Source organism: Myotis lucifugus, unplaced genomic scaffold (genome assembly GCF_000147115.1).
Source record: "Myotis lucifugus unplaced genomic scaffold, Myoluc2.0 scaffold_181, whole genome shotgun sequence".
NCBI classification, from domain to species: Eukaryota; Metazoa; Chordata; class Mammalia; order Chiroptera; family Vespertilionidae; genus Myotis; species Myotis lucifugus.
This window is the reverse complement of record NW_005871229.1, coordinates 535,280-559,977: the sequence shown is the minus strand read 5'-3', so window position 1 is coordinate 559,977 and position 24,698 is coordinate 535,280. Positions and strand designations below refer to the sequence as shown.

At 44.6% G+C, this 24,698-nt stretch overlaps 2 protein-coding genes across 2 annotated transcripts in view; one reads left to right on the top strand and one right to left on the bottom strand.

Annotated features, from left to right (window-relative positions):
- The window catches only part of COQ5 (coenzyme Q5, methyltransferase), a 16,377-nt gene extending 3,795 nt beyond the window's left edge, over window positions 1-12,582 (bottom strand). The window contains exons 1-4 of the mRNA XM_006096540.3: window positions 12,344-12,582; window positions 8,435-8,584; window positions 5,662-5,883; window positions 1,283-1,389 (exon numbers count right to left, since the gene is read on the bottom strand). Coding sequence (XP_006096602.1) covers window positions 1,283-1,389; window positions 5,662-5,883; window positions 8,435-8,584; window positions 12,344-12,545 — 681 coding nt within the window. The 5' untranslated portion in view covers window positions 12,546-12,582. The remainder of the gene's footprint in view (window positions 1-1,282; window positions 1,390-5,661; window positions 5,884-8,434; window positions 8,585-12,343) is intronic.
- Window positions 12,583-15,862: 3,280 nt separating this feature from the next.
- Window positions 15,863-24,698, top strand: part of RNF10 (ring finger protein 10) — a 35,572-nt gene continuing 26,736 nt past the window's right edge. Inside the window, 2 exon segments of the mRNA XM_006096539.3 lie at window positions 15,863-16,425; window positions 16,428-16,452. Coding sequence (XP_006096601.1) covers window positions 16,297-16,425; window positions 16,428-16,452 — 154 coding nt within the window. The 5' untranslated portion in view covers window positions 15,863-16,296.

The window sequence follows — 24,698 nt, the reverse complement described above, 5'->3', positions numbered from 1 at the left end:
TTGATTCCCTCTCCCTCGCTGCTGCCACCATCCCCGATTGGCCCCAATTGTCAGCCAGGCCAAGGGACCCCACCCATTCACGAATTCGTGCACGGGGCCTCTAGTGTACATATAAAAGAGAAGGTTACTTGATATAAACAGATTCAGATTGGTACAACCCCCACCAAGGTCAATTTTTGATTATCAAAATCACAATGCATATTCTCTTTGATCAAGCAATTTTACATTAATGAATCTATATTATAGAAATGCTTCTACTATGGAAATGACATTCAGCACTATTTGAACAGCACAAGATTAGAAACATCTTAACCATTAATGAGAGACTGGTTAAATGATGGAACTTCTATGCAAATGGAATCCATGCAGCTACTGAAAAAAGGAAGAGCCATGTTCTTTATGCACTGACATGGCAAATCTCTAAGATATGTATATTTTTAATATATTTTTATTGATTTCAGAGAGGAAGGGAGAGGAAAGAGAGACAGAAACATCAATGATGAGAGAATCATCGATAGACTGCCTCCTACACGCCCCCTACTGGGGATCGAGACCGCAACCTCAGGCATGTGCCCTTGACTAGAATCGAACCCGGGACCCTTCAGTCCGCAGGCTGACGCTCTATCCACTGAGCCAAACCAGCCAGGGCTCTTCCACTTCTTTTTAATTAAAAGAAATAATAAACTGACTACAGACACAGGACAGATCACAACAGCCAAGCTAAAAAGCTAAAGACCACCACAAAGGGTGGCCCAGCAAAGCAGAAGAATCAGGAAACTGGAGCCCATATTACTGAACCGAAACTGAGGCCCTGTACATTGTCTTCAAATGATAAAGTGGAAATAAAGAGTTGCATCAGATTAAGAACTGAACATTCCCTTCTCTCTATAGAGGAACCACGAATCTAGTAGCTACCTTCTGCCAAAATAGCGTTTGAGTGCTTTTTTCTACGTCAACCTCAGAAATGACAGTAAGCTTCTGCAAACTCTCAGGGTCGGAATGCTTCACAAGTGAGAGGAAACAGATGAAATATCAGAGCAAGACGGACAGTCTCAAAGAAATAAATACCAACCCAAGCAACAAAGGCTTCTATGGGATCTGCTCTATTTGGTCCTCATCAATTTTGAGAGTAGGAATATTGGCAACTTAAAGGATTGAGTCCCCTGACTCTGAAACAGTCATTCCACTCAAGAGCCGAACCCAGAAAAGAATCTCTCCATCTTTCTTCATTCTGTGGAGCCACACCAGGAGAACTAATATCCTGAGATGCAGCCATTCGTACCCGATCAATGTGTGTGACATTCCGGATCCCAAAGGCAATGGTGTAAACATCAAACTTGTCATCATCAAAGGGTAGTTCTTCAGCATCTCCCAATACCCAAGCAAGTCCTGAAAGAGAAAATTAGTTTTCGTCTTAGTCTGGTAGCTGTCTCTCCTGCACCCAGGGAATTGCCAAACCTGAGGAGGCGGGCTTGGGAACCCCCCAATTTGTGGTCACCCAGGCAGAAGTTGGACAGCCTGGACACCCCATTTGTGGCTGGCTTCTGAAGTGGGGGCAGTTTTGTGAGGCTGAGCCCTTAAACATGTTGAATCTGATGCTAACTCTTGGTAGTTACGTGTCAGAATTGAACTGAACTGTCAGACACCTCCTTGGTGTGGAAGAATTGAAGAACTGTTTGGTGATGGGCAAACATAACATTTGGTGTCAGAAAATATCACACACCTGACTTCTCCCTTGGATTCTTGGCTACTGTCTTCATGGGTGACCTCTAATCCTGAGGAGTTGAAGCTGGTGTCCTTGAAGTTTAGGGAAAGTCCTTCACCTAAGACCCTAAGTGAAACCTGACACCCTGAAGCAGCTTTTACGTGGCTTAGTGTTTTGTATAGTATATTGTGGTTAGGAGCCCAGATCCTGGGGTTAGACTGCCTGGGTTCTAATTCCAGCTTCACCATTTATTTAAATATATTTTTATTAATTTCAGAGAGGAAGAGAGAGGGAGAGAGAGATAGAAACATCAATGATGAGAGATAATCATTTATCAGCTGGCTCCTGCACGCCCCCTACTGGGGATCAAGCCTGAAACCCAGGCATGTGTCCTGACCAGGAATTAAACCGTGGTTCGTAGGTTAATGCTCAATCACTGAGCCACATTGGCTGGGCAAGTTTCACCATTTATTAACTGTATGATCTTGAAAAAACTACTCTTCCTCAGTTTCCTCATCTGTAAAATGGAGTTAACAATAACACCCACTTTAGAGGGTCACTGGAAATGCCATAAGTACAGAATTTAGCATTGTTATATTAATTCTGTCAGAGTCTTAGAGAATCAAAGTGTCTAGTCCCTAAGTCTGGTCATGAATTCAGAAATTACCTAAGGGAGCCCCATAGCAGAGAGGCTGTGTCCTCTAAGGATCCTGATTCAGCTTGAACATTATTCCATATGCAGTGAATTAGACATAATATATGACATAAAAGGAATGCTCTATAGAGGAAGGCAAATGAAAATAGCCTTTCTGGCCCTAGTTGGTTTGGCTCAGTAAATAGAGTTTTGGCCTGAGGACTGAAAGGTCTCCGGTTGGTACCTTAGTTGCAGGCTGAATCCCCAGCCCAGCTGGGGTGCGTGTGGGAGGCAACCAATTGATACGTCTTTCTCACATTGATGTTTCTCTCTGTCTCTCCCCCTTCCTTCCACTCTCTCTAATAAAATTAATGTAAAAAATATCCTCAGATGAGGATTAATAACAACAACAAGACAATTGTACTATCCGGCATTTAATGATTCCTATGCAGGACGATTAGTCTTGGCAGTTAGGAGAGCCTGAAGGACAAGCTATGTTACAGACGAGATGATTCCAGAAATGGAACGTTACTTATCATTTCTGTCTTTGTTTGCCATTCTGTATGGCTGAGTACCAGAGCGAAAGGAAACACGTTTTCCAGTAGGAGTAAGGAAACATAGTGGCTTTGTCTAAGAACACTAGGGACTGTTTGCCTCCTGGTCAGTGTTGATGGTGAACAAAAGAGCCCTTCATCTTGGGGGCCCAGTGGGCTGCCCCTGTGTAGGCAGCTGTTCTGAGGGGGGAGGAGGAGAAAGAATTGAGCTAAAATAACCACAGACACTCCTTGTGGGGCGGGAAGGAGACAAGTGCTGATGACTGAGGGACTTGGCTCTCTCTGTTGTACAGCCTGCCTCTCACAGTGGCTGCCTGCAGGGCTTCCAGCATGGGCGAGGGCAGGCGGCGGCTCTGGAAAACTCGGCAAACAGGGTGCAGCTGCAGGGTCACTACTTCTACCGGAAAATACTGTGGGGAAAGTAGTACTTCAAAATAGCAAAACAAACAGAAAGCCAAATGTAAAATGTATGTGTTTTTTTTTTCTGAACAGACTGAGATAAATGCTTCTAAAGTGTACATCTTTAAGCGAGGCCACAAATTGTCCATTTTGTGGCTGCAGTGGCTTCCCAGAGCTGAGTCCCCTAGCTGCTGCAGAGTGCTGTGGCTGAGGAGGACAGTCAGTGCTCACTCACATTGCCGATAGGTTCTTGGAAACTATGACTTCAAGTGAGATGACGGGTAACGAAAACCAATCTGACCATAGGCTAACTGATATACACAAGAGTTAAGCCCTTACAGCATCTCTCTGGCCACAAAAACATCACCCAACTTCTAAAGAAAGATTCAAAACCATTTTAATATTGAACAATGAAATAAATGTGAGCCATAGATACTAAGTTTAAGAAAAATTACTAAAAACAAATCAGATAATGATTTTCCAATTTAACCATTCCAGTTCCGGATCACAAGTGGCCGGAGCCTGTCCCGGGAGCTCAGGCAGAAAGGTGACCTAACCCTGGGCAGGACACCCTCCATCACAGGGCACTCACACACCCTCCCTCACTCAGGTTGGGACAATTATCACAGGCCAGTTCACCTCCGTGCACAGCTTTGGGATGTGGGAGGAAACTGCAGTACCTGGAGAAAACACAGACATGGGGAGAACATGCCAACTCCACACAGACGGTGGCCCTGGCCAGGTATCAAACCTTTTTCTCTCGTCATTGTTATAATAAAACAACATTGAACCAAAAAAAAAAAGTTGGTTTTTTAACATATATTTTATTGTTTTTTTACAGAGAGGAAGGGAGAGGGATAGAGAGTTAGAAACATCAGTGAGAGAGAAACATCCATCAGCTGCCTCCTGCACACCCCCTACTGGGGATGTGCCCGCAACCAAGGTACATGCCCTTGACCGGAATCAAACCTGGGACCCTTGAGTCCACAGGCCGACACTCTATCCACTGAGCCAAACCGGTCAGGGCCAAAAAAAAAAAAAAGTTTTATTCTAGCCCAGCCGGCGTAGCTCAGTGGTTGAGCGTCAACCTATGAACCAGGAGGTCACGGGTCAATTCCCAGTGAAGGCACATGCCCAGGCTGCGGGCTCAATCCCAGTGGGAGGCGTGCAGGAGGCAGCCGATCAATGATTCTTTCTCATCATTGATGCTTCTATCTCTCCCTCCCTCTCCCTTCCTCTCCCTTCCTCTCTGAAATCAATAAAAATATATTTTAAAAAATTTTATTCTAGGACCCGCTGTACTGTTTACAGGTGCTCCCTCACTGTATCAGTTGGGCCTTCTGAGAAACTGATGCTGAGATGAAGTGAAAAGGTTTTTTTTGTTTCTTTGGGGTGGGGGTGGGGGTGGGGGGGCACCTGGGAAAGATAAAAGAGATAAAAGGAAGAGGAAGCAAGACTAGATGGGGAAACCTTAGACCAGCCGTGGGCAAACTACGGCCCGCGGGCCGGATCGGGCCGTTTGAAATGAATAAAACTAAAAAAAAAAAAAAGACCGTACCCTTTTATGTAATGATGTTTACTTTGAATTTATATTAGTTCACACAAACACTCCATCCATGCTTTTGTTCCGGCCCTCCGGTCCAGTTTAAGAACCCATTGTGGCCCTCGAGTCAAAAAGTTTGCCCACCCCTGCCTTAGACCCAAAGCCTCAGCCTACCCACAGGGGGCCCTGGAACAAAGCCTGCCTATGAAGAGTCCAGCCTCGGAATGTCCGGCCCTCACAGCCTCCTAGTGCTCAGCCTCCTCGTGCTCAGCCATCCGCTGGGTGCTGCCTGGCTGCCAAGCCGAGGCGGAGCCTGCAGGTGCTAAGAGCTGGAGGCTGTCAGCTAACTACACTCCCGTGGCTGAAGGGCAAGTCCCCTTTTTAAGGGCAGTGCACCTTCTCGGCTTCCACATCAATCAAAGCATCCTAGTACTAACAGGGAAGTGGAGTGGCTCAAGAATAGGACGCCGGTCATGGGGAGGTGCTGGGAATCGAAAGCACAACTTCTGTCTCAGGGTCCAGGAGCTGAGATCAGAAGACTCAGCTCCAATTGGAGATCTGCCACCTAAGTTGTGTTTCTTGGGGAAGACATGTAACCCTTTTGGGCAGCTCCCTTGTCACAAAGGGCTGATAATCTAACTCTCTAGGCTGCTGAAATAATGTGCATAAAACTGCACATACTGGATCCACCCCCACAAATGATCTTCCACTCCTACCTAGCTGTAAGTTTCTAAAGCAGGAAAATAAAGCACTTCAACATTTCCCCCTACCATCTTATTGTATAAACTTATGAGCATTTCCTCTGTGCACTTTCTGTAGGACTTGCCAGTTTTGTATCCTTGGGCACAGGCTTTCTTCCTTCCAATCTTCAGCATCTCCTTGTTGATGTCACAGACCACGACATGGGAACCGTTCAAGGAATCCTCTTCATTCTGGTACTTTTGGGCAATTTCTTCCCAAGATAAATTTTGCTGGGTCCTTAACTGCCTCTTCTGCTTTCTCCGATGCTGTGCCTGAATGTAATTAAGGAACCGGAATGCAATGTCACCTGTGGGAAGCCAGGGAGGAAAGATGGAAGCATAAAGACAAAGCCCAGCATCTCCTAACTCCAAAGGGACAACAGGGTACAGGAGTTGCGGAGTGTACGAAAATGAAGTTTGTACTCATCTCCACGGTAACTGTTATTTTTTAACTTCTAAGGTTCTTTAGAAAACTTTATTTAAAAATGGCATAAATAGCCGAAACCGGTTTGGCTCAGTGGATAGAGCATCCGCCTGCGGACTGAAAGGTCCCCTGTGGGAAGCCAGGGAGGAAAGATGGAAGCATAAAGACAAAGCCCAGCATCTCCTAACTCCAAAGGGACAACAGGGTACAGGAGTCTCTCATCGATGTTTCTGACTCTCTATCTCTCTCCCTTCCTCTCTGTAAAAAATCAATAAAATATATTTAAAAAAATGGCATAAATAATGTATGGACATAGTCTTACTATAAAAGACTCACTATCTCAATTTTTAGAATAAAACATGAACTTTGCATTCTGTCCATACCTTCTCCAGACATTACAAGTATTCAGAGTCTAGTGTACAGCCTTCTAGTCTTTTTCTAATAATTTTTATGGAAATAACATAGTTACAAGCAATAATCCCCTGTCCCACCCCCACATCTCTCTCCCAGTTCAGTTCTCCAGAGACCATCTTTGCAACTCTTTTAGCTGTTTCTTCTATAAGTTACAGCTATTTCTTTCCTTAGCAAATTATAATGATATCCTGTTCCCCCATCTCTGCTTGCCTCTACTCAATATATTCATATCACTTTTCACAGTTCCTCAGAATACCTGGGTAACCTAGCATAATAAACGAATCAATATTTGATTTCCTATTTCGTCAACCACAGATGACTCCCTTCAATCTTCCATCCTATGTACTTCTACTGTCAAGACTGGTAACATTCTGTTTGTTTTACAGCTATAATTGAGCCTTCTGCGCTATGTTGGTGGTTTGAGTCTAAAAGCTGAAAATCAAAGTGTTTAAATAATGTGACCAGGTAAATACTGTTCCGGCAAAGCGAGTGCTTGCTGAAATCACATTTTATTTTTTATTTTTTTAAAATATTTTTTTATTGATTATAGAGAGGAAGGGAGAGAGAGAAACATCAATGATGAGAGAGAACTACTGATAGGCTGCCTCCCGCACACCCCCTACTGGGGATCAAGCCCACAACCCAGGCATGTGCCCTTGACTGGAATCGAACCTGGGACCCTTCAGTCCGCAGGCTGACGCTCTATCCACTGAGCCAAACCAGCTAGGGCTAAAGCAACTGCTTTATTGAAGGATAAATTGGTTATTTCTAATTTTTTTAGTATTACTAAAAATGATGCAGTGAGCATATTTATAGTTATATCTTGGTTGTTTGTTTTTGTTAATCCTTACCCAAGGATATTTTTCTATTGATTTTAGAGAATGGAAGGGAGGCGGGGAGACAGAGAAAGAAACAGCGATGTGAGAGAGACACATTGATGGGTTGCTTCCCACACACGGCCTCATCAGGGCTGGGGATTGAGCTTGCAACTGAGGTACGTGCCCCTGACTGGAATCGAACCCAGGACCCTTCAGTCCTCGGGCTGATGCTCTATCCATTGATCCGAACTGGCTAGGGGTAGCTATATCTTCTTAAAATGTCTTTTAAAATATATGGGATTACCTTTTAAGTATATTTTCTAAATGGGCAGTTGTCAGCATGAAGTGATGCTACTGGTCATGGTACACCAGAGATGTAGGCAGCTCCGACTGAACCCCCTCTGTACGTTATCTTTGTGCCATGTTTTTTAGATTCGCTATCTAGAGTTACAATTGTGGGATCCTACTATAAACATGTTACACTTTGATAGATTAGATTCTGCTAAATTATCTGTCCTCCACTGAGCAGGATTTTCTTTCTGCCTTCTAAGATTCATTTGGGGAGAGGACCATGTCAACAAAGCCACATTTGTTTCAAACATGGAGATTATTCTACTATAATTTATTATACATTTTTCTGTTGGTACAATAACACTATTGCATTATATTATACATTGTAATGCACATTTAACATGTACATTAGCCATGTAATGATATCACCAAGAGGTATTTTAGAAACCCATGATACTTTCCTGAATGTCTAGCGTGCACCAAAGGAGCATGCATATACAAATGAGCTGCTGATATCTGGTGTGACGATGGATTAAGCAGGAGAAGCTGCCTAGAAAGCTTATAGAATATGATAAAAGGCATCCTCCCAGCCCCCGGAAAGATGTTAAAGGTGGTCAAAGGTCAAAGAAAAGGTAAAAGTCATTTAGATGGTAAAATGTCACAGAGTAAAAAACTGGTCTTTTCACTTTGTAATCTGTGCATTTTAGGAAAGTGACAGGCACGAAGCTGACATTCTGTGCTTTTGATTGACATTCAGTGAAAAAAAAAAAGAGTGAACCTTTCTTAGAAGCGTGTTGATTTTCAATAACCATCTTCAGGCTAATGGTAGGTGCAGTGGCTCATTCCAACAGGAGACACCGATCTGTGGAAAAGGCGCTCAGTGGTACCTGGGGATACTAAGGTGGACATTACCTGTGCCTCCAGCGACATCGAGGAGCTGCGTCCCAGGAAACGGGTGCATTCTCCAGAGCAGCAAGTCCTTCCACACACGGTGGATGCCAAGACTCATCATATCATTCATCACATCATACTTCTTGGCCACACTCTCAAACACCTGATAGACTGACATGGGAGAAATACAACGTAATTGTGCTACTGACAAGTTTAACTTGGAAAAGTCCTAAATGAAAGAGAAGGAAGCTTCAACCCCTGAAATTGCGTGTCTTTCCAAAGTGAACCTAAGCCATAATGCTTCATGTCCAAACCTACACCTTAGCATCACCTCTTTATAAAAGGTTTATATTACTTCATATAAAAAATCAACCTCTTTCCTACTGTCTTAGTTATCTTAGGACCATTACTTTGTAATCATGCCATACACATACTTGGTACTAAACAGATTTGTTTCTTAGAGGATAGGGGTGAAGGTGGAATTTTTTCTAATGGTTATTATAATGAGACAACAAAACCCATTAGAAAGACACGTGGCTAATGGATGGGAAAGCCTCAGGTCATCTCTGCCTGTGACGCCGAGAAAAACCTCAGGTACAATTTGGTGGGCAGGTGGATGGCAGGATGCGAATCAGGGTTAAGTGACATTGTGGAGGGTCCTCGTGAATCATTTCCATAGGATCAAGGCAGAATGTGGAGTCTGGGCTAGCTGGAAAGAGAGGAGTTTGCTTTAAGACACAGGCTACATTTACTAGTAACTTCTTTGCACCTCAGTTTCTCTGCCCATAAGATGAGAAGGTCAGTGCCAGTTCTTCCCGGCCTCCCTGCCACAGGGCTGAACTAGGTAGTGGAGGGGAGATGCTTTGCGTTTTTCGGATGAAATGTACCACATAGATCCAAAACATGACTGCCCTCTGCTGAGTCTGTGGACCACAGAATTACTCCTTGAACTCAATCTTGAATGCCTATTCTCAACTCTGGGATCTCCAAGGTTGCTTTTTCCTTTTTTTGTAATCCTCACCTGAGGATATTTTTCCATTGATTATTAGAGAAAGTGGAAGGGAGGGAGAAGGAGAGAGAGAGAGAAACATCGAGGTGTGAGAGACACATCGATTGGTTGCCTCCTGCACGCACCCCGACCAGGGCCAGGGAACCTGCAACCAAGGTATGTGCCCTTGACTCGAATTGAACCTGGGACCCTTCAGTCTCAGGCCGATGCTCTATCCACTGAGCTAAACTGGCTAGGGTGCTTTTTCTTTCTGAGCATCTTTTGAGGAGTCGAGGAACGCAGGCTCAAACCACTGTGTATAACCACCCCTAGCTTTGCATGGTTCTAAAATGCATGAATTTCAGTTACTATGGTTTAGTTAAATAATACCAGTCCCCCAATAACATCTTTAAGATACAATGGCATACTAACTGTAACTGAGTAAAATATAAACTTCACTCGCACTTCTTCAGTCCAGAAAGTACTATATAAATAACAGATGTGCATCATGATCGATAACCAGTCATGTAACTTCTTTCATAGTTTGTAAGTGGTAGGTCACTACCAGTTGTTCAGTTCACACACAGACAGCAAAGCATGTAGTTGTGTTACCTCCTTATCTCTGTTGAAAACGTGGCATTTTACAAAACTGGGTAATTAAGAGGAAAGTGGCCAACAAAAATGAAAGTGCAGCAAAGAAACAAAAAGTGCCCTAACCGGTTTGGCTCAGTGGATAGAGCGTCGGCCTGTGGACTGAAGGGTCCCGGGTTCGATTACGGTCAAGGGCATGTACCTTGGTTGCGGGCACATCCCCAGTAGGGAGTGTGCAGGAGGCAGCTGATCAATGTTTCTCTCTCACTGATGTTACTAACTCTCTATCTCTCTCCCTTCCTCTCTGTAAGAAATATTAACAAACAAACAAACAAACAAAAAACAAACAAAAAGTGATAATGGTGGAAGTGAAATTTAAATAGATTTCAATGGAGTTGTCGAGAAACGGCTGACCGTGGAATGCTGACACTGCTGTCCTTCAAGAGACTCCAGAAGCAGCCAGATCTTTGTAAGATGAACTTACTGACATAAATGAGGATGCGGTTGTGATGAAAACGTTTAAGATGCCCCAGAGGAAACGATGCCAGCAAAAAAAATTCACATTAAAGGAATTCTTGGAGATATTTTATGACATTGAAAGTGAAAGGATAAAATGTTAGAAACTGACTGAAACTTAGGAAGGAGTATGGCAATTTGCCAAGGCATAGAGAAGATGCCCACTCCCTACTGCAAATTAAATGCTGAGAAGGTAGCAAACACTGTGCAAACTATGGGTACATTTTTTACAAAGAAATAACACAACTTAATGGTTGGGGAGCACACGAGACTTGGTTGGAAAGTTGTAAGGAGGACATACTGAGAAAAGGGAAGTGTGTGGAAGGCCGCCTGCCCTGTTTATCGGAATTCCAACTTACGGGAGAGTTAGGGGTGTTGAAGGCAGCGCCCCTAATTATTCCTTGACCTTTCCAAACAAGTCTGTGCACGTGCAGACCCCGGGCGTTTACTGGAATCCTTATGCTTAATCCCTGGATGCCCTTACTTAAAAGACACTACAAACACATGTGTCCTCCCAATATTACTTACCCTGCTGATTGTATCTAAAAGATAAACTTTAGCCCTAACCGGTTTGGCTCAGTGGATAGAGCATCGGCCTGTGGACTGAAGGGTCCCAGGTTCGATTCAGGTCAAGGGCATGTACCTTTGTTGCGGGCACATCCCCAGTAGGAGGTGTGCAGGAGGCAGCTGGTCGATGTTTCTCTCTCATCGATGTTTCTAACTCTCTATCCCTCTCCCTTCCTCTCTGTAAAAAAATCAATAAATTTAAAAAAAAGAATTAATGTATACCATAAGAGGTTTTAGGCTCTCAATAAATGTTTAAGATTGTTTAACTTGGCTCCCCTTATTTCACTCCACAAGCATTTATAAAACTCCTAATGTACATCAGGCACTGAGGATATAAACATGAATGAGCCACTGTCCTAGCTTTCTGGGGATTCACAGTGAAATAAATTTAAATCCGATATTCAGAGTTACAGTAGAGCCACACACTTAGAAAGGTTGAGGTGAGAGGCAATACACTGTAGCAGTCTCTAGGATGGGAGGTTCCATTGTAGACTCTTCCTCTTGTTTCCTGGGTGACCATAGGCTACGTGAAGGCCCTCGGGGAGCCTGACCTTACCCATCGGGAAAATGGGCGTAATACCACAGCCGTTATAAATGGTCATTTTTAAAAACTGGAGTTTAAAAACTGTTCTTGTCCTTTCCCAGGCCTGTGCCACCGGGCTGGACTCCAAGAAACTGCTCAGTAATAGCTACTATTTATTGAACAATTACGAAGTGTCAGGCATTGTTCAAAATACTTTTAATGTGTCAAGCAATCTAATTCTCACAAGAAATCTAAGAAAAGTGCTACTATTCTTCCCACTTGGCAAATGTGGAAGCTGAGGTACAGAGAAGATACTTTCCTTTTTCCTTTCTATAAAAACAGTGACCTATTCTTTTAGCAGGAGGTTACCGTGGCTCTGCAGTCAGACCAACTGGATTGGAGTAATGGTCCCACCCCTTCCTGCGTTAAACTGCACACGTTCCGGATTAACCTCAAGTCTCGGTGTCCTCCTGGGTAACTTGGGGAACACAACGCCCACCACCAAGAGGTCGAAATGGAAACTGGACATGTCTGCACGGCGCCTGGCACAATGTAAACGCTAACTTGATGGGGTGTCCCGATCACTGCTCCGCTTAAAAAGAGGAGGCGTTCAAGCTCTGCAGAGTCGGGCCCGCCCCGGGGCTACAGGGCCGGAGCTCACATAGCACATTAAGTCAACCCTTAGCGGGCAGAAGAAACAGGCCCGCAGACGGCCATTGCCCTCCCCGCCCCCGCGCCCCTTCACCTTTGCCCCCCTTCTCCTCCTCCGACACAGTCTCAAACCCGAAGTGCGTTTCCGTTGCCCGTTTCTCTTGGGACAAGAGCCGCGCACCCAGCGGACTCCCTGGCCAGGAGCTACGAAGCCCGGGGAGCCGGCAGCCCCGCATCACGCGCGACCACCCGCGGCCATAGTAGCCCCATAGAGCGCAGCTCCTGGGGGCCGCCATCTTGACAGTCGGCTGACAGCAGCCGGACCATACGTCACGTTGCGTCACTGGACGGCTGACGGCGGCCGGCCAGAGACACAATTAGTCGAACGCGTCCTGCATCCTGAAGTCGAGGAGTCATGCCTGATCGCTGGAATCCAGAGTCTGCTTACTCATTGAGTCCCTGTTAGGTCGGAGAGAGCCCAGGATCAGATACATACAGACATGGGATGAGACAATGGACTTCCTCTGGAATTTCTCACAGATCTGGGATTTCTCACAGGTCAACGTGCCAGACACAGATGCCTGCTTCTTCTCCCTGAATCCACATACTCCCCTGCAGCTGAAGCCTCCTCAACTGAATACCTCAGCTCATGTCCCCGCCCCTCACCCAACCGCAGTATAAAAAAAGCGCCCCCCTCCATGTTGGCGTGAATCCACGTGCCCTGTCTTTGGGGGTACGTGGGTCTCCCGGGGACGCAGAATAAACTTTCCTTTCCTTTTCTGATTCACTGGACTCTCTATTTCTTGCCGCCTCCTGAGCCACCTAACCTAACAGTCCCGAAGTCCTTTCTTTCTCTTCCCAAATTGAACACAACTCACCAGGATAAGCGGACCTTAGGGAGACGCCCCCCCCCCCCCATCACCTCTCAGCGGCCACGTCTCTGAATCTTGCCAACCAGTGGTACCAGTTACCAACTCGCAATATACCCAGTAACTCCTGTTTTCTGGTGAAGAAGAGGGGGCACTGAGGTACGGTGTGGTGAGAGGCTAAGTTCCAGGTCAATTCTCGCAAACTTTGGCATGCATAAGAATCACCTGGTGTGAGCTTCTACAATGCAGAGTACCAGGCCCCCAATACTAGAGGTTTTGAATCAGCCAATCTGATATGGGTTTTGGGAATCTTTACTTTACCAAACTTTTCACGTGATTCTGACGCAAGGAATTCACAGACCACTCTTGAGAAACATATGCTAGACTACGCTGAAAAGTAAACATTGGAAGAAGTGGGAACGATGGCTCTGGTATCTAGTTAGCAAGTCAGAACAAATCACCATTCACGCTTCCTCTCCTGCTGAGGCACAGCTACAGTTCCAGCTCCAGCTGGCACCAGCATGGGTATTTTACCTCAAACCCAGACTTCCCCATTCTTTTCTTTTTATGGAAAGGGTAATGTAGAGTCCGTCTTGCGCAAAAGAAGATGGGGGCGGTTTGATTCTCTTTTTAAGTGTATGTTTCCTGCAAATATTCCACAAGGACACTAAGAAACTATTTTGGAAATGAAAATTTTCTTTCTGGTGTAATGTAGCCTGACAGATGGACACCTACCACTTTGTTTTGGAAGAACTGCGCTGGGATTTCTCGTCCCTTCTCTTTTATCTTTATGTGTGATAGATGGAATGATTCATCCATGTAATCAGAGTTCTCATATCTTTGTTAAAGGAAATATAAAAATTCATCAAGGAATCTTAGTATGTCTTCCAAATCTAGCCATGCATGAGAATGGACCTCAGGATTTGAGATGTTTCTTCTAAATATTAAATTAAATTTCCAGACCAACATTATGTAGGTATTCTCTCATTTCAGTATGATCTGTGGGGGCAAAAAACTGGAAAAGGTGAACCAAGATAAGGACTGGTGGAGGGCACATTAAGGAAATTTAAAAATATAAGATTAGCACTGATTGGTTTGGCTCAGTGGATGGAGCATCGGCCTGCGGTCTGAAGGGTCCCAGGTTTGATTCCAGTCAAGGGCACATGCCTCGGCTGCTGGCTTGATCCCCAGTGTGGGGCATGCAGGAGGCAGCCAGTCAATGATTCTCATCATTGATGTTTCTATCTCTCTCCCTCTCCCTTCCTCTCTGAAATCAATAGAAATATAAAAAATATATAAAATTAGTATCTACTTTTCTTTGTCCCGGTTAAAACTGATAATTTTAAGAAACTGATCAGCTTATATATACTCATTAATGCTTTGTATAATGTGATGATTAATAAGAAGCCAAAAAAAGGCCCAATTACAGGAATCCAAGGATTTTGTCTACCTATTTATTTGTTCATATTTGCTGAAATTCCACTCGACCTTCTATGCTCAGCTCAAGTGACACCACCTCTGGGAAGTCCTCTTTTATTCCTCTCAACTGTTTGTACTTTTCTCCTTGGAGCTTCTGCCCTGGTCAGCATTTGGTGTGAACTTTATTATAGCCCTTATCATAATCTTCCATTGTAGTTTCTTTTTTCTTTTCTTCATGTGAATTATATTGTATTTAGTCATTTTTGTTTCCAACTGGAACTCTGGGAATTCACATCCTTGTCTGTGAGCTTCTTATAGACACCAGAAAAAGTTTCGATCTAGTCCTCCATATTGTTCTGTAGTGCTTTATCCAAACGAATTTTTCTGAGCTGGCTGCCGTCCATTTCACCAGGATTCTTGTGGAGCTCCTGAGATGGGATGCTTTTGCTTATTTTTGTAGGCTTTCTCAAGTTGACGTAGGCAACTCTGACCAATAAAGAGAACATGCTTCCCACTAAACTATTTTTCATTTTTAAATATATTTTTGTTGATTTCAGAGAGGAAAGGAGAGGGGAAGACAGATAGAAACATCAATGATGAGAGAGAATGATTAATCTGCTGCCTTCTGCACACCCGCCCTGGGGATCAAGCCCGCAATCCCAAGCATGTGCCTTGACCAGGAATCAAATCATGACGTCCTGGTTCATAGGTGGACTCTCAGCCACTGGGCAACATGGGCCGGGTATTGATCTAAGCTTTTTAAACCCATTCTCTAATCTTTAAATTTGAGTTATTGTGAGGAATGCGATAATCTGTATAAAATGCACAGCATTGCACTGAATGACGACGTTTATTAATGAAATGAAATGTTAACAATGAATTACATTAATAAATGACTTATTAACAATGAAATAAAGTTTACATGAGGAAGTGCTGTAAAGTTATATTAAATGTAAGATTTTGCCATTATCGTTGCTATTATTATTAAGAACTAGGATAAGCCATGAATAAATTGATATTAATTCTAGTATAAGTATAAATTAATGAAACAGTAAAGGAATTACACAGGTATTCCAATGTCTGGGTGGGTTATAAGTAGTAGTGTATAGTATTATTATGTAATGTAGCACTATTAGCGTGCTAATACTAAAAACTGGACTACAAATTCCATCATCCTGTACGTTCTCAACTCTGTGAGGGGAGGCGGAAATCACTGGACCCGGATGAAGGCTGAAAACTGCATTTCCCAGACTGCACCATGCCACACCTCCACTATATATATACTCCATCCGGGTTCTTCGAGATGCTGTTTGGCGACTCGTCGCCATTCCAGGAGCAGCTCGGCCTCGGCCCAGGGGCGAGTGTCGGTCGCCGTGTCGGAGACACCGGTCCCCGACACCAAGACAGCCAGCCCTCTCCCCTGCCCCGCGGCGGGAGAGCGTCTCCGGCCGGCCGGCGGGGCCTGCGCGCGCTCCTCGCCCCCCTGCGCCCCGCAGCCTCCGCCCCGCCAGGCCCGGCCCGGACCTCCGAGCCCCGGCCTCCGCCGCCGCCTCGCTCACTGCCGCCGCCGGGCTCCACAGCCCCGCCCGCCGCTTCTCCTCCCAATTTGAGAAGCCGAGGAAGGAAACAGGGAAAAATGTCGCCATGAAGGCCGAGAACCGCTGCCGCCGCCGACCCCCGCCGGCCCCGAACGCCATGAGCCTGGGTCCCTGCCGCGCCCGCTCCGCTCCCACCGCCGCCGCCGCCGAGGCCCCCGTTGATGCCGCTGAGCTCCCCCAGCGCCGCCGCCACCGCCTCCGACATGGACAAGAACAGCGGCCCCAGCAGCTCCGCCTCTTCGGGCTGCAGCAAAGGGCAACAGCCGCCCCGCTCCGCGTCCGCGGGGGCCGGGCCGGCGAGTCTAAACCCAAGAGCGGTAAGCGCGGGCCACCGTGGGGCGCGGGGCGGATCCTCCTCTGGTCAGCGGGGTCCACCCGGGACAAGCTCCGCGTTCTGCTCTGGTTCCTAAGTCCCCCGCCCCCTTCGCTTCCCCGGTTTCCCTTGCTTACAATGAACTCTAATGAGCCCAGAGCTGCGTGCTTTCCGTGAATTCTGGCATCGAGACTCGAAACAGCTCGTGAAGTAGGTGCTGTTCTTATTCCCATTTTGCAGATGAGGAAACTGAGGTCAGCAAAGCTAAGGTCGCCCTAATACCTAGTTGTCTGACTCATCAGTTCACGCTCTTAAAAACACGAAGTTGTTCTACTCCTTAATGTTGAATTGGCTTTGGATAGTGTTCAAGTTTAAACAGGAGAGGGTGGGGCCCAAAGACTTTTCAAACTCAAATCTTAGGTTTAATATCCGTGAAAGGCTTTGTTTTGTGTGGAGCAGTGTTTAAGAGCACAGGCTCTGGGTCCAGACCTTTTAGGTTTGCCAGACCTTGAGTGAGTGCCTGACTTTCCTTACCGGTACAGATGGAGATAATGCGAATTAAATAAATTAACTTAGAAAACAGATGAACCAAGGGTTTAGGAAAGTACCTGACAGCTGTTATGCACCAAATACACATCACACCTATTTCCCTCTGTTAGGCTCTGGTTGTGTTCTTTTACAGGGAAGATTTTGTCATTTCTGTAGTTATGCCTCAGTATTAAATTATGACCATGATGATGATAATAGCTACCATTTATCTAGAGCTTACCAGGTAGCAGGTAGCAGGTAGCAGGTACTGGGCTAGGCTTTTGCCTCTGCTGTGGAGACGCCAGTCGCTAACCGGTCCAACAAGGTGGAATTTTCATCTAAAGAAGGAAAAAGTTGAGAGGCCAGAGTTTAGTTAGGAGTTGGCAGGTCTGGAGTTGTAATCTCTGCTCTTTTGTATTGTGATTATATTAGCAGTGGTAGGAAGATGTTTTCAGTGGGAAAATGTGTCAGAGAGGGAAACATTTTGAGTGCAGTTGTTTAAAACTTTTTAAGATTAAAAAACTGTAAGGCTGACTCTAAAAGGAAAAACAAGTGTAAGGCTGACTTGACTTGAGTTTACCTGCTGGATGTAGGAAACTTGCTTACCTGGGGTTCTGAGGACTTCTAGGACTGCTTAGGGAACTCAGGTGGAATCCAGTTGACAAGATAATGAATGTTTTAAATGTCTAATCAGGGATTAGAGGGACTCTCAGGCCACGTCAGGCAGTATTATGTAGATTAATATTGGGGTTTTGCACCTGTATAGCTTTATCACAGATCTCTTTAGAGATAGAGGGTAGCCAGTTCTGGCCAGTGTTGGGAACTGGTTTAGAGAGGTCTGAATATTTCTCAGTGTAGGTGATTACGTTTGCACACTATTCCCAGATATAAAGTTGAAGATTTTGATTCTCCAGCTATCTGAATTCTCAACTAATTTTTCTGGGGCTCCTTTTCAAGCCATTAACATAAATGAGACAGCAGTAATAAATGCCTTAATGTTGATTCTTTAGTGAGGCAGTAGGTGAAAGTTTGCAACAACCCAAACAATATAAAACAGTTAAATTGAGGTATTTAAGGCATTTTACTCATATTGTCCCTGACTTTGAATATGCTGATTAGTAGAACTAATGCCAGGATCATAAAGAATTCTGTTGTAGGGTGACCAAAGCAAATATTTGTCAGCAACTTTTCAGACTTGTATAGAATAAATATTAATTGTTAGGTACATTTTTACTAAAGTGACTTATTATTTTTCTTCTTTTTTTAAACAAATACTATGAAGCACTCTTAAAATACTTGTTCATCTTTTTTAAAAAAAATATTTTTTTATTGATTTCAGAGAGGAAGGGAGAGGGAGAGAGAGATAGAAACGACAATGATGAGAGAGAATCATTGATTGGCTGCCTCCTGCACGCCCATCACTGGGGATCAAGCCGGCATGTGCCCTTGACTGGAATGGAACCCGGGACCCTTCAGTCTGCAGGCCGACGCTCTATCCACTGAGCCAAACCAGCCAGGGCATTGTTCATCTTCTTAATTGAAAGCTTCTGAGAAAGTCATGTAAAAGACTTTCCTAGGTTATATGAAATACACAAGTGTGCCCTCTGGTATCATTAGTTTTTGTTCAATGTGTTAGAAAGTTTGGACATAGTTGCCTTTACCAGGGCCTACTTTTCTGACTACTGCTATGTATTTTCCTTTAGCAAAAAGGAAGATTTGTAGCTAAATACACAGTTCATCCATAACCCACATTGCTTGCATTTAGGAATAAACTTTTAAGGTTGAAGTGAAGGGGAGCATATGCTGCCTTCAGAACATTTAGCTAAGACCAGTGCTGCTACAGCAGATAGCATTCAGGACCTCCTCTACAGAGACTTCTGGATGGTTGCTGGAGCAAAAGGTAGACTCAGATTCAGCATAATTCCATACAAAAGTTTCAGAAAAGCTGACTCCACTTTTGATGTACTTGATGCTGCTGGAAATAGTGGAAAGGACCTCTTGAGTTTCAGAGTACTGAGTGAAGAACAGGAAGGGTAGGTAGAATAGACATAACTTGCCTTTTTTTTTTTTTTTTAAGAGTTTTTCCATTTCTAGCACAGCCACTGTTGCTCAGTGGTTAAGCATCAACCTATGAACCAGGAGGTCACAGGTTCAGTTCCCGCTCAGGGCAAATGCCCGGGTTGTGGGCTCAATCCCCAATGTGGGGCATGAAGGAGGCAGCTGATAAATGATTCTCTCTCATCATTGACGTTTCTGTCTCTCCCTCTCCCTTCCTCTCTGAAATCAATAAAAATATATTAAAAAATAAGTTTGTCAATTTATAAATATTTTATTTTATTTTCCTCTCTCCTTTCCCTACCTCATGTGAAGAAATAACCTCTGGTTTCTATTCCCTAAAACATGTGTGTCATAAGTGGGCATTTGCTTCCAAGCTGCCTGATTAATATACTTGAGTCTTTGTTCCTGGGGCTGGCTTAAGTTTGCCCTACATGCACACAGGAAATAGGTAAACGTGCCACCGAGATTTATTTGATCTTTCTGGTCGGAGTGGCATACCACAGTTTCTCTGTGTTGGCTAATTGCTTCAAATATTTTACATAACATTCCCTTGGATATATTCCAACAGCTGTGTTCTGGTAGGGTTAAGATGCAGTCCTAAGAATGTTTAATGGTGAATATCCAAGGAATCCTAGAGGTTTGGGGAAAGTCATTTAGAAATAGCAAAGAGAGGTTAGCCAGTTCATGGGCAAACAGTGGACCCTAGCCCGGAAGCGGGCTCTTGCCCCATTTCCCTGGGCAAGGGATAGTACTGCACTGCACTGGAGGTTAAGGGAAGGTCAGGCATTATGAGGCAGTTATTTTGAGGTTGGTGATATGAAGCACTGTCCTGCACTCTTCCTCTTATTCCGGTAACAGAAGCCAGGTTGCTAGTGGTTAATCTGCCTTAAAGAATGCCTCTGAGTTGCAAATGGACCTGGGGGTTTCGATGGCTTTGAAAATTGAGGTGACTTGAAGCCTTCAATAAAACACCAGCTAGAGAAGTTAAGAATTTCTGGGCCTGTTGGCTGCAGTCCTTGGTTTATGTGGCTTTGTTTAGTGGGTACTCTTGATGAATGATTTAGATTTATTAATAATAGGCCTTCAAATAATAATAGCAACTGTGTGCCAAGCACTGTGATAGGCATTTCACAGAAGTTTTCTCTTTTTTTTTTTTTTAAATATATATATTTTATTGATTTTTTACAGAGAGGAAGGGAGAGGGATAGAGAGTTAGAAACATCAATCAGCTGCCTCCTGCACACCCCCTACTGGGGATGTGCTCGAAACCAAGGTACATGCCCTTGACCGGAATCGAACCTGGGACCCTTGAGTCCGCAGGCCGACGCTCTATCCACTGAGCCAAACCGGTTAGGGCAGAAGTTTTCTCCTTTTTAAAAAATATATTTTTATTGATTTTTGAGAGAGGAAGGGGGGAGGGAGAGAGAAAGATCAATGATGAGAGAGCATCATCGATTGGCTGCCTCTTGCATGCCCCCACACGGGATTGAGCCCACAACCCCTGCCAGGTGCCCTGACTGGGAATCAAACCGTGACCTGGTTCATAGGTCAATGCTCAACCATTGAGCCACACCAACCGGGCCAGAAGTTTTCTCTTAATCCTCATGACCCTGTGAGGAGGGAGGGTAGAGGATTAGCCCTATTTTACAGACAAGAAAACCGAGGCTTAGAGGGGTTAGAGTGATTTGTCCAAGTGAATTCTTAAGAAGCCCTAGGTAATATTTATAAATACACTTTGTATAAATTCACTTAGCAAGCAGGCAACTTTCTGGCACATACACTGTTCCTGATACTACCTCTCTCTTCCTTTCAGTCAAAATTAGTAATTTGAGCTAGATTCAATTTGTTGTCAGTTGATTCTGTAGTAAAGCCACATACTGCCTCTCCAGAGGTGCTTGTCAACCACTCTGGACGATGGGTAAGCAACTTGCTTGTGTTTACAGCATGAATCAGCAGCAGAAACTTCCTGGCTGATCTGACCTCTACGCTGTGCCACTTGTGAGCACTAGAGCTAGAAATGTTGATGATGCCAAATTATTTAATGGAAAATTTATGGCCTTTAATTTGGTAATGGGGGAAAGAGACTGAGATATGCTTGCTTTTACTTGGTAGGGAACTTTCTATTAGGGAAATGTGGAATAACTGAGACACTGGATTAAGTTCCCAAATCTCTTATTGATTCTGAGATTCTGATTTCTGGACTTAAGCCATTTAATTAGTGGTCTTGGCCCTCTTGGAATATGTCTTGACAGTACTTTTTGGCAGTTAGTTCTCAGCTCTGGCCTCTGCATTAGAATCTCTTGAAGACCTTTATAAAAACTGTGATGTGTGGAGCCCTTCCCTAGTGATTCTTCTGTCTGGGTTGGGCCCTTGGGCCCTGGCATCCAAGCTTCAAAAGTCTCTGAAAGGAATTCTGTTGAACAGAGAATATGTATCTCCCAGGAACTTAACTTGACATTTTTGTCAGCTTTCCAAAATTTAAATCAGATCATCTCATTGCTATCTCCTATAAGAGAAAAGAGGAAGAGTTTTATCCCTAAGTTATTCACATGTATATCCTGGCAAGTTGTATATAAGACATGTCACAAACAGTACTCTGAATTTTATCTCTGGGTCCCAAGCATCCTGGCAAGTTGTATATAAAACATTTCACAAACAGTACTCTGAATTTTATCTCTGGGTCCCTGGCCTGACTGTACCTTCAATCTTTAGCTGCCTGTTGCCTGGGAGTAGAGATAAGAGACAGCTTCTCACTTTAGATGTCTGACTTCATACCTTTAGGTAAGTGGGAGAGAAGATGAAGGAGTTGATTTTAGCAACTAAAATCATTAATCCATATGTGGTCAGTTGTTGTAATCTGTTTTAGAAATGACACTTCTCTTTCCTTCAGAGAGCAGTTCTGCAAGCATTATGAAACTGTTTCCTTGCCAGTGTGGTAATAAGTGACTGAAATGAAAACAACCTCTTGCTGAGTTCCAGCTTACTTTCTTGAGCCCTCAAAATATAGAACCTGGCTTTGCCTGAATCTATGCAAGTTGCTTGTCTAGAAAGCATCAGGGTCAAATATAGGATCATCTGAAATAGTCTTGGGTAATGAGGTTTGGGGAATATGTGTTTTCTTCTCTTCAGAAGATCTCATTTGTTCTCATGGTAATGTTAGCTGGAGTTCTGTATCCCTCTGAATTTTCTATGTATCTGCAGTCTCTCTATATAAAAGCCTAAGCGATCGTCCAACCACCCGACCAGTGCTATGATGTGCACTGACCACCAGGGGGCAGACACTCAACGCAGGAGCTGCCGAGCTGTGGTGACTTGGCAGCAGTGGTTCTTGGGTGGTGCACCTGGAACCAGAGAGGAGGGAGCCCAATTCCGGGGTGTGTCACCCGAGAACCGCCTTCTCACAATCTGGGACCCCTCAGGATGTCAGAGAGCTAGTTTTGGCTCCATCCCCGCAGGCCAGGCCGAGGGACCCCACCTGCTGGAGGGACCCTGCTCACTCCACAGACAAACTTTGAGCTGCAGCGCCTCCCTAGGTGTGGCCGGCTGGGGAGGGACTGCGGGAGGTTGGCTCCAGGGCATGTCCGGCCCTTCTCACCCAGTCCTGCCCTGCCAGCCACCTTCTAATTAATTTCCTTTCAATGTGCACGAATCTGTGCACTGGGGCACTAGTCTTACTATAAACTAACTGAATGGGTTAAAGGCAAGGCAAAATTTGTATGAGATCTGAAGCCTCACTTTCTCATTGTTACCACTGATGCCTTGTTTGTCAATAACGGTTGCTAACTGAAGAAGTTGGTAAAAGTCTGTTTCAATAATTCTAACTTCACCCCTGGCTGGATAGTTTAGTTGGTTAGAGTGTCATCTGATATGCCAGGTTTGAGTGTTGGATCCCCTGGTCAGGGCACATACAAGAATCAACCAATGAATGCAAAATTCTAACTTCAGATTAAACTCTGGTTGTTTTCCCTAACAGATTTAAAGGTAACTGGTAGGAGTGAACCTAGCCTGGTAGTGTTTCTGTGATCTGCTTTCTGTTTGCATTTCAGCCACCTCACATGACTATTAGCTTGTCTCCTAAGTTGTTTGGTTAGATTTAGAGAGGATGGCATACCCTTCACTTAGCCCATGTTGTTGACAGAGTGTGAGGTGATTGCTATCAAAATTTGGAGTGTGGTTTCCTTTTCTCTGAAGATATGCTTCACCTTGTATTTATTTAGTCTGCTTAAAATAATTGGATTATCCTACTTGTCTAGAGATACTTTTTCTTAGGTACTTAATAGTTTTTAAAATTACCCAAATAGTAAGTATACAGAACAATAATTCTATATACTAAAGTCAGACTCTTAGAGGGTGAGGTCTGAGCACAGGAATCCCTTAAAAGTTCATCTGGATGATTCCTATGAACTGGTAAAAGTGGTTAGTTCCGTTTTCCAAAGATAATTGTCATTAACAGCCTGCTGTGTTGCCTTTCCAGACATATTTCTAGTATTTACGTATTTTAAACATAAACAGGATTAAGCCATATATTTTTGGGGAAAACCTTTATAGTTTCTGAGGCTCATGCAGAATCTTCTTGACTTTGTAAACCACCACTCCCTTCTAGTTTGAGGGTAAGCCTAATGAATTTCTTCATTAAAAGGCCCTTAACTTCTATTCTTAATTTTTGCTTTTAAAGTTATTAAATTAGTGTGCAGACTTGATTTGGTCAGATTTCCATGTTGAAATAAGACAATATAGAATGAGCAGAAGGACAAGGATGTTAATAAATTAGTTTTTTTGTGTCCAAAGACTAATTTGGAAACCTCTATCACCTTTAGTTATTTAGTTGTGAATGATTGTCTAGGTAGGTTATATTTTGCTCCCTCCTCCCCCCTTTTTTTAAAAGTTGGTAAACTTTGGCACATCTACACTAATGAAAGAGAAACATGCAAATTGACCGTACCTTTGCTATGCCTTAAGCCATGCCCGCCAGCCAATCAGAGCGACTATATGCAAATTAACCCAACCAAGATGACGGCCGGCAGCCATGGAGCTGGAGCAAGCAGGAGACTTGGTTGCCCCAATGATGGAGGAAACCTAGCTTCCCAGCAGCCGCCGCCGGCTCTGAGCTCCACTCAAAGCAACAAAGTTTCAATTATAGAAGATAAATAAACCTCAGATACCTGCTTTCAGCCGGCCGTAGCCATGGAGCTGGAGCGAGCAGGAAGCCAAGCTTCCCTGCCGCTGCCGGCTCTGAGCTCCACTCAAAGCAACAAAGTTTCAATTATAGAAGGTAAATAAATCCCAGAATAAAAAAAAAGAAAAAAAGGAGAGGCTGGGAGCTTCTGTCGCCAGCGGGCCTTGGCCAGCCTGAAAACGGCCCTCAGCCCCTCACCCAGGCTGGCCAGGCACCCCAGTGGGGACCCCCCACCCTAAAGGGGGTGTGGCCAGCTTGAATACAGCCATCAGCCCCTCAGCCAGGCTGGCCAAACCTCCATGGGGTGAGGATCCCCTCTGGGGGGGGCTTGACCAGCCTGCAAACAGCCATCAGCCCCTCACCCAGGCTGGCCGGGCATCCCAGTGGGGACCCCCACCCTGAAGAGGTGTGACCAGCCTGCAAACACCCATCAGCCCCTCACCCAGGCTGGCTAGGCACCCCAGTGGGACCCCACCCTGAAGGGGGTG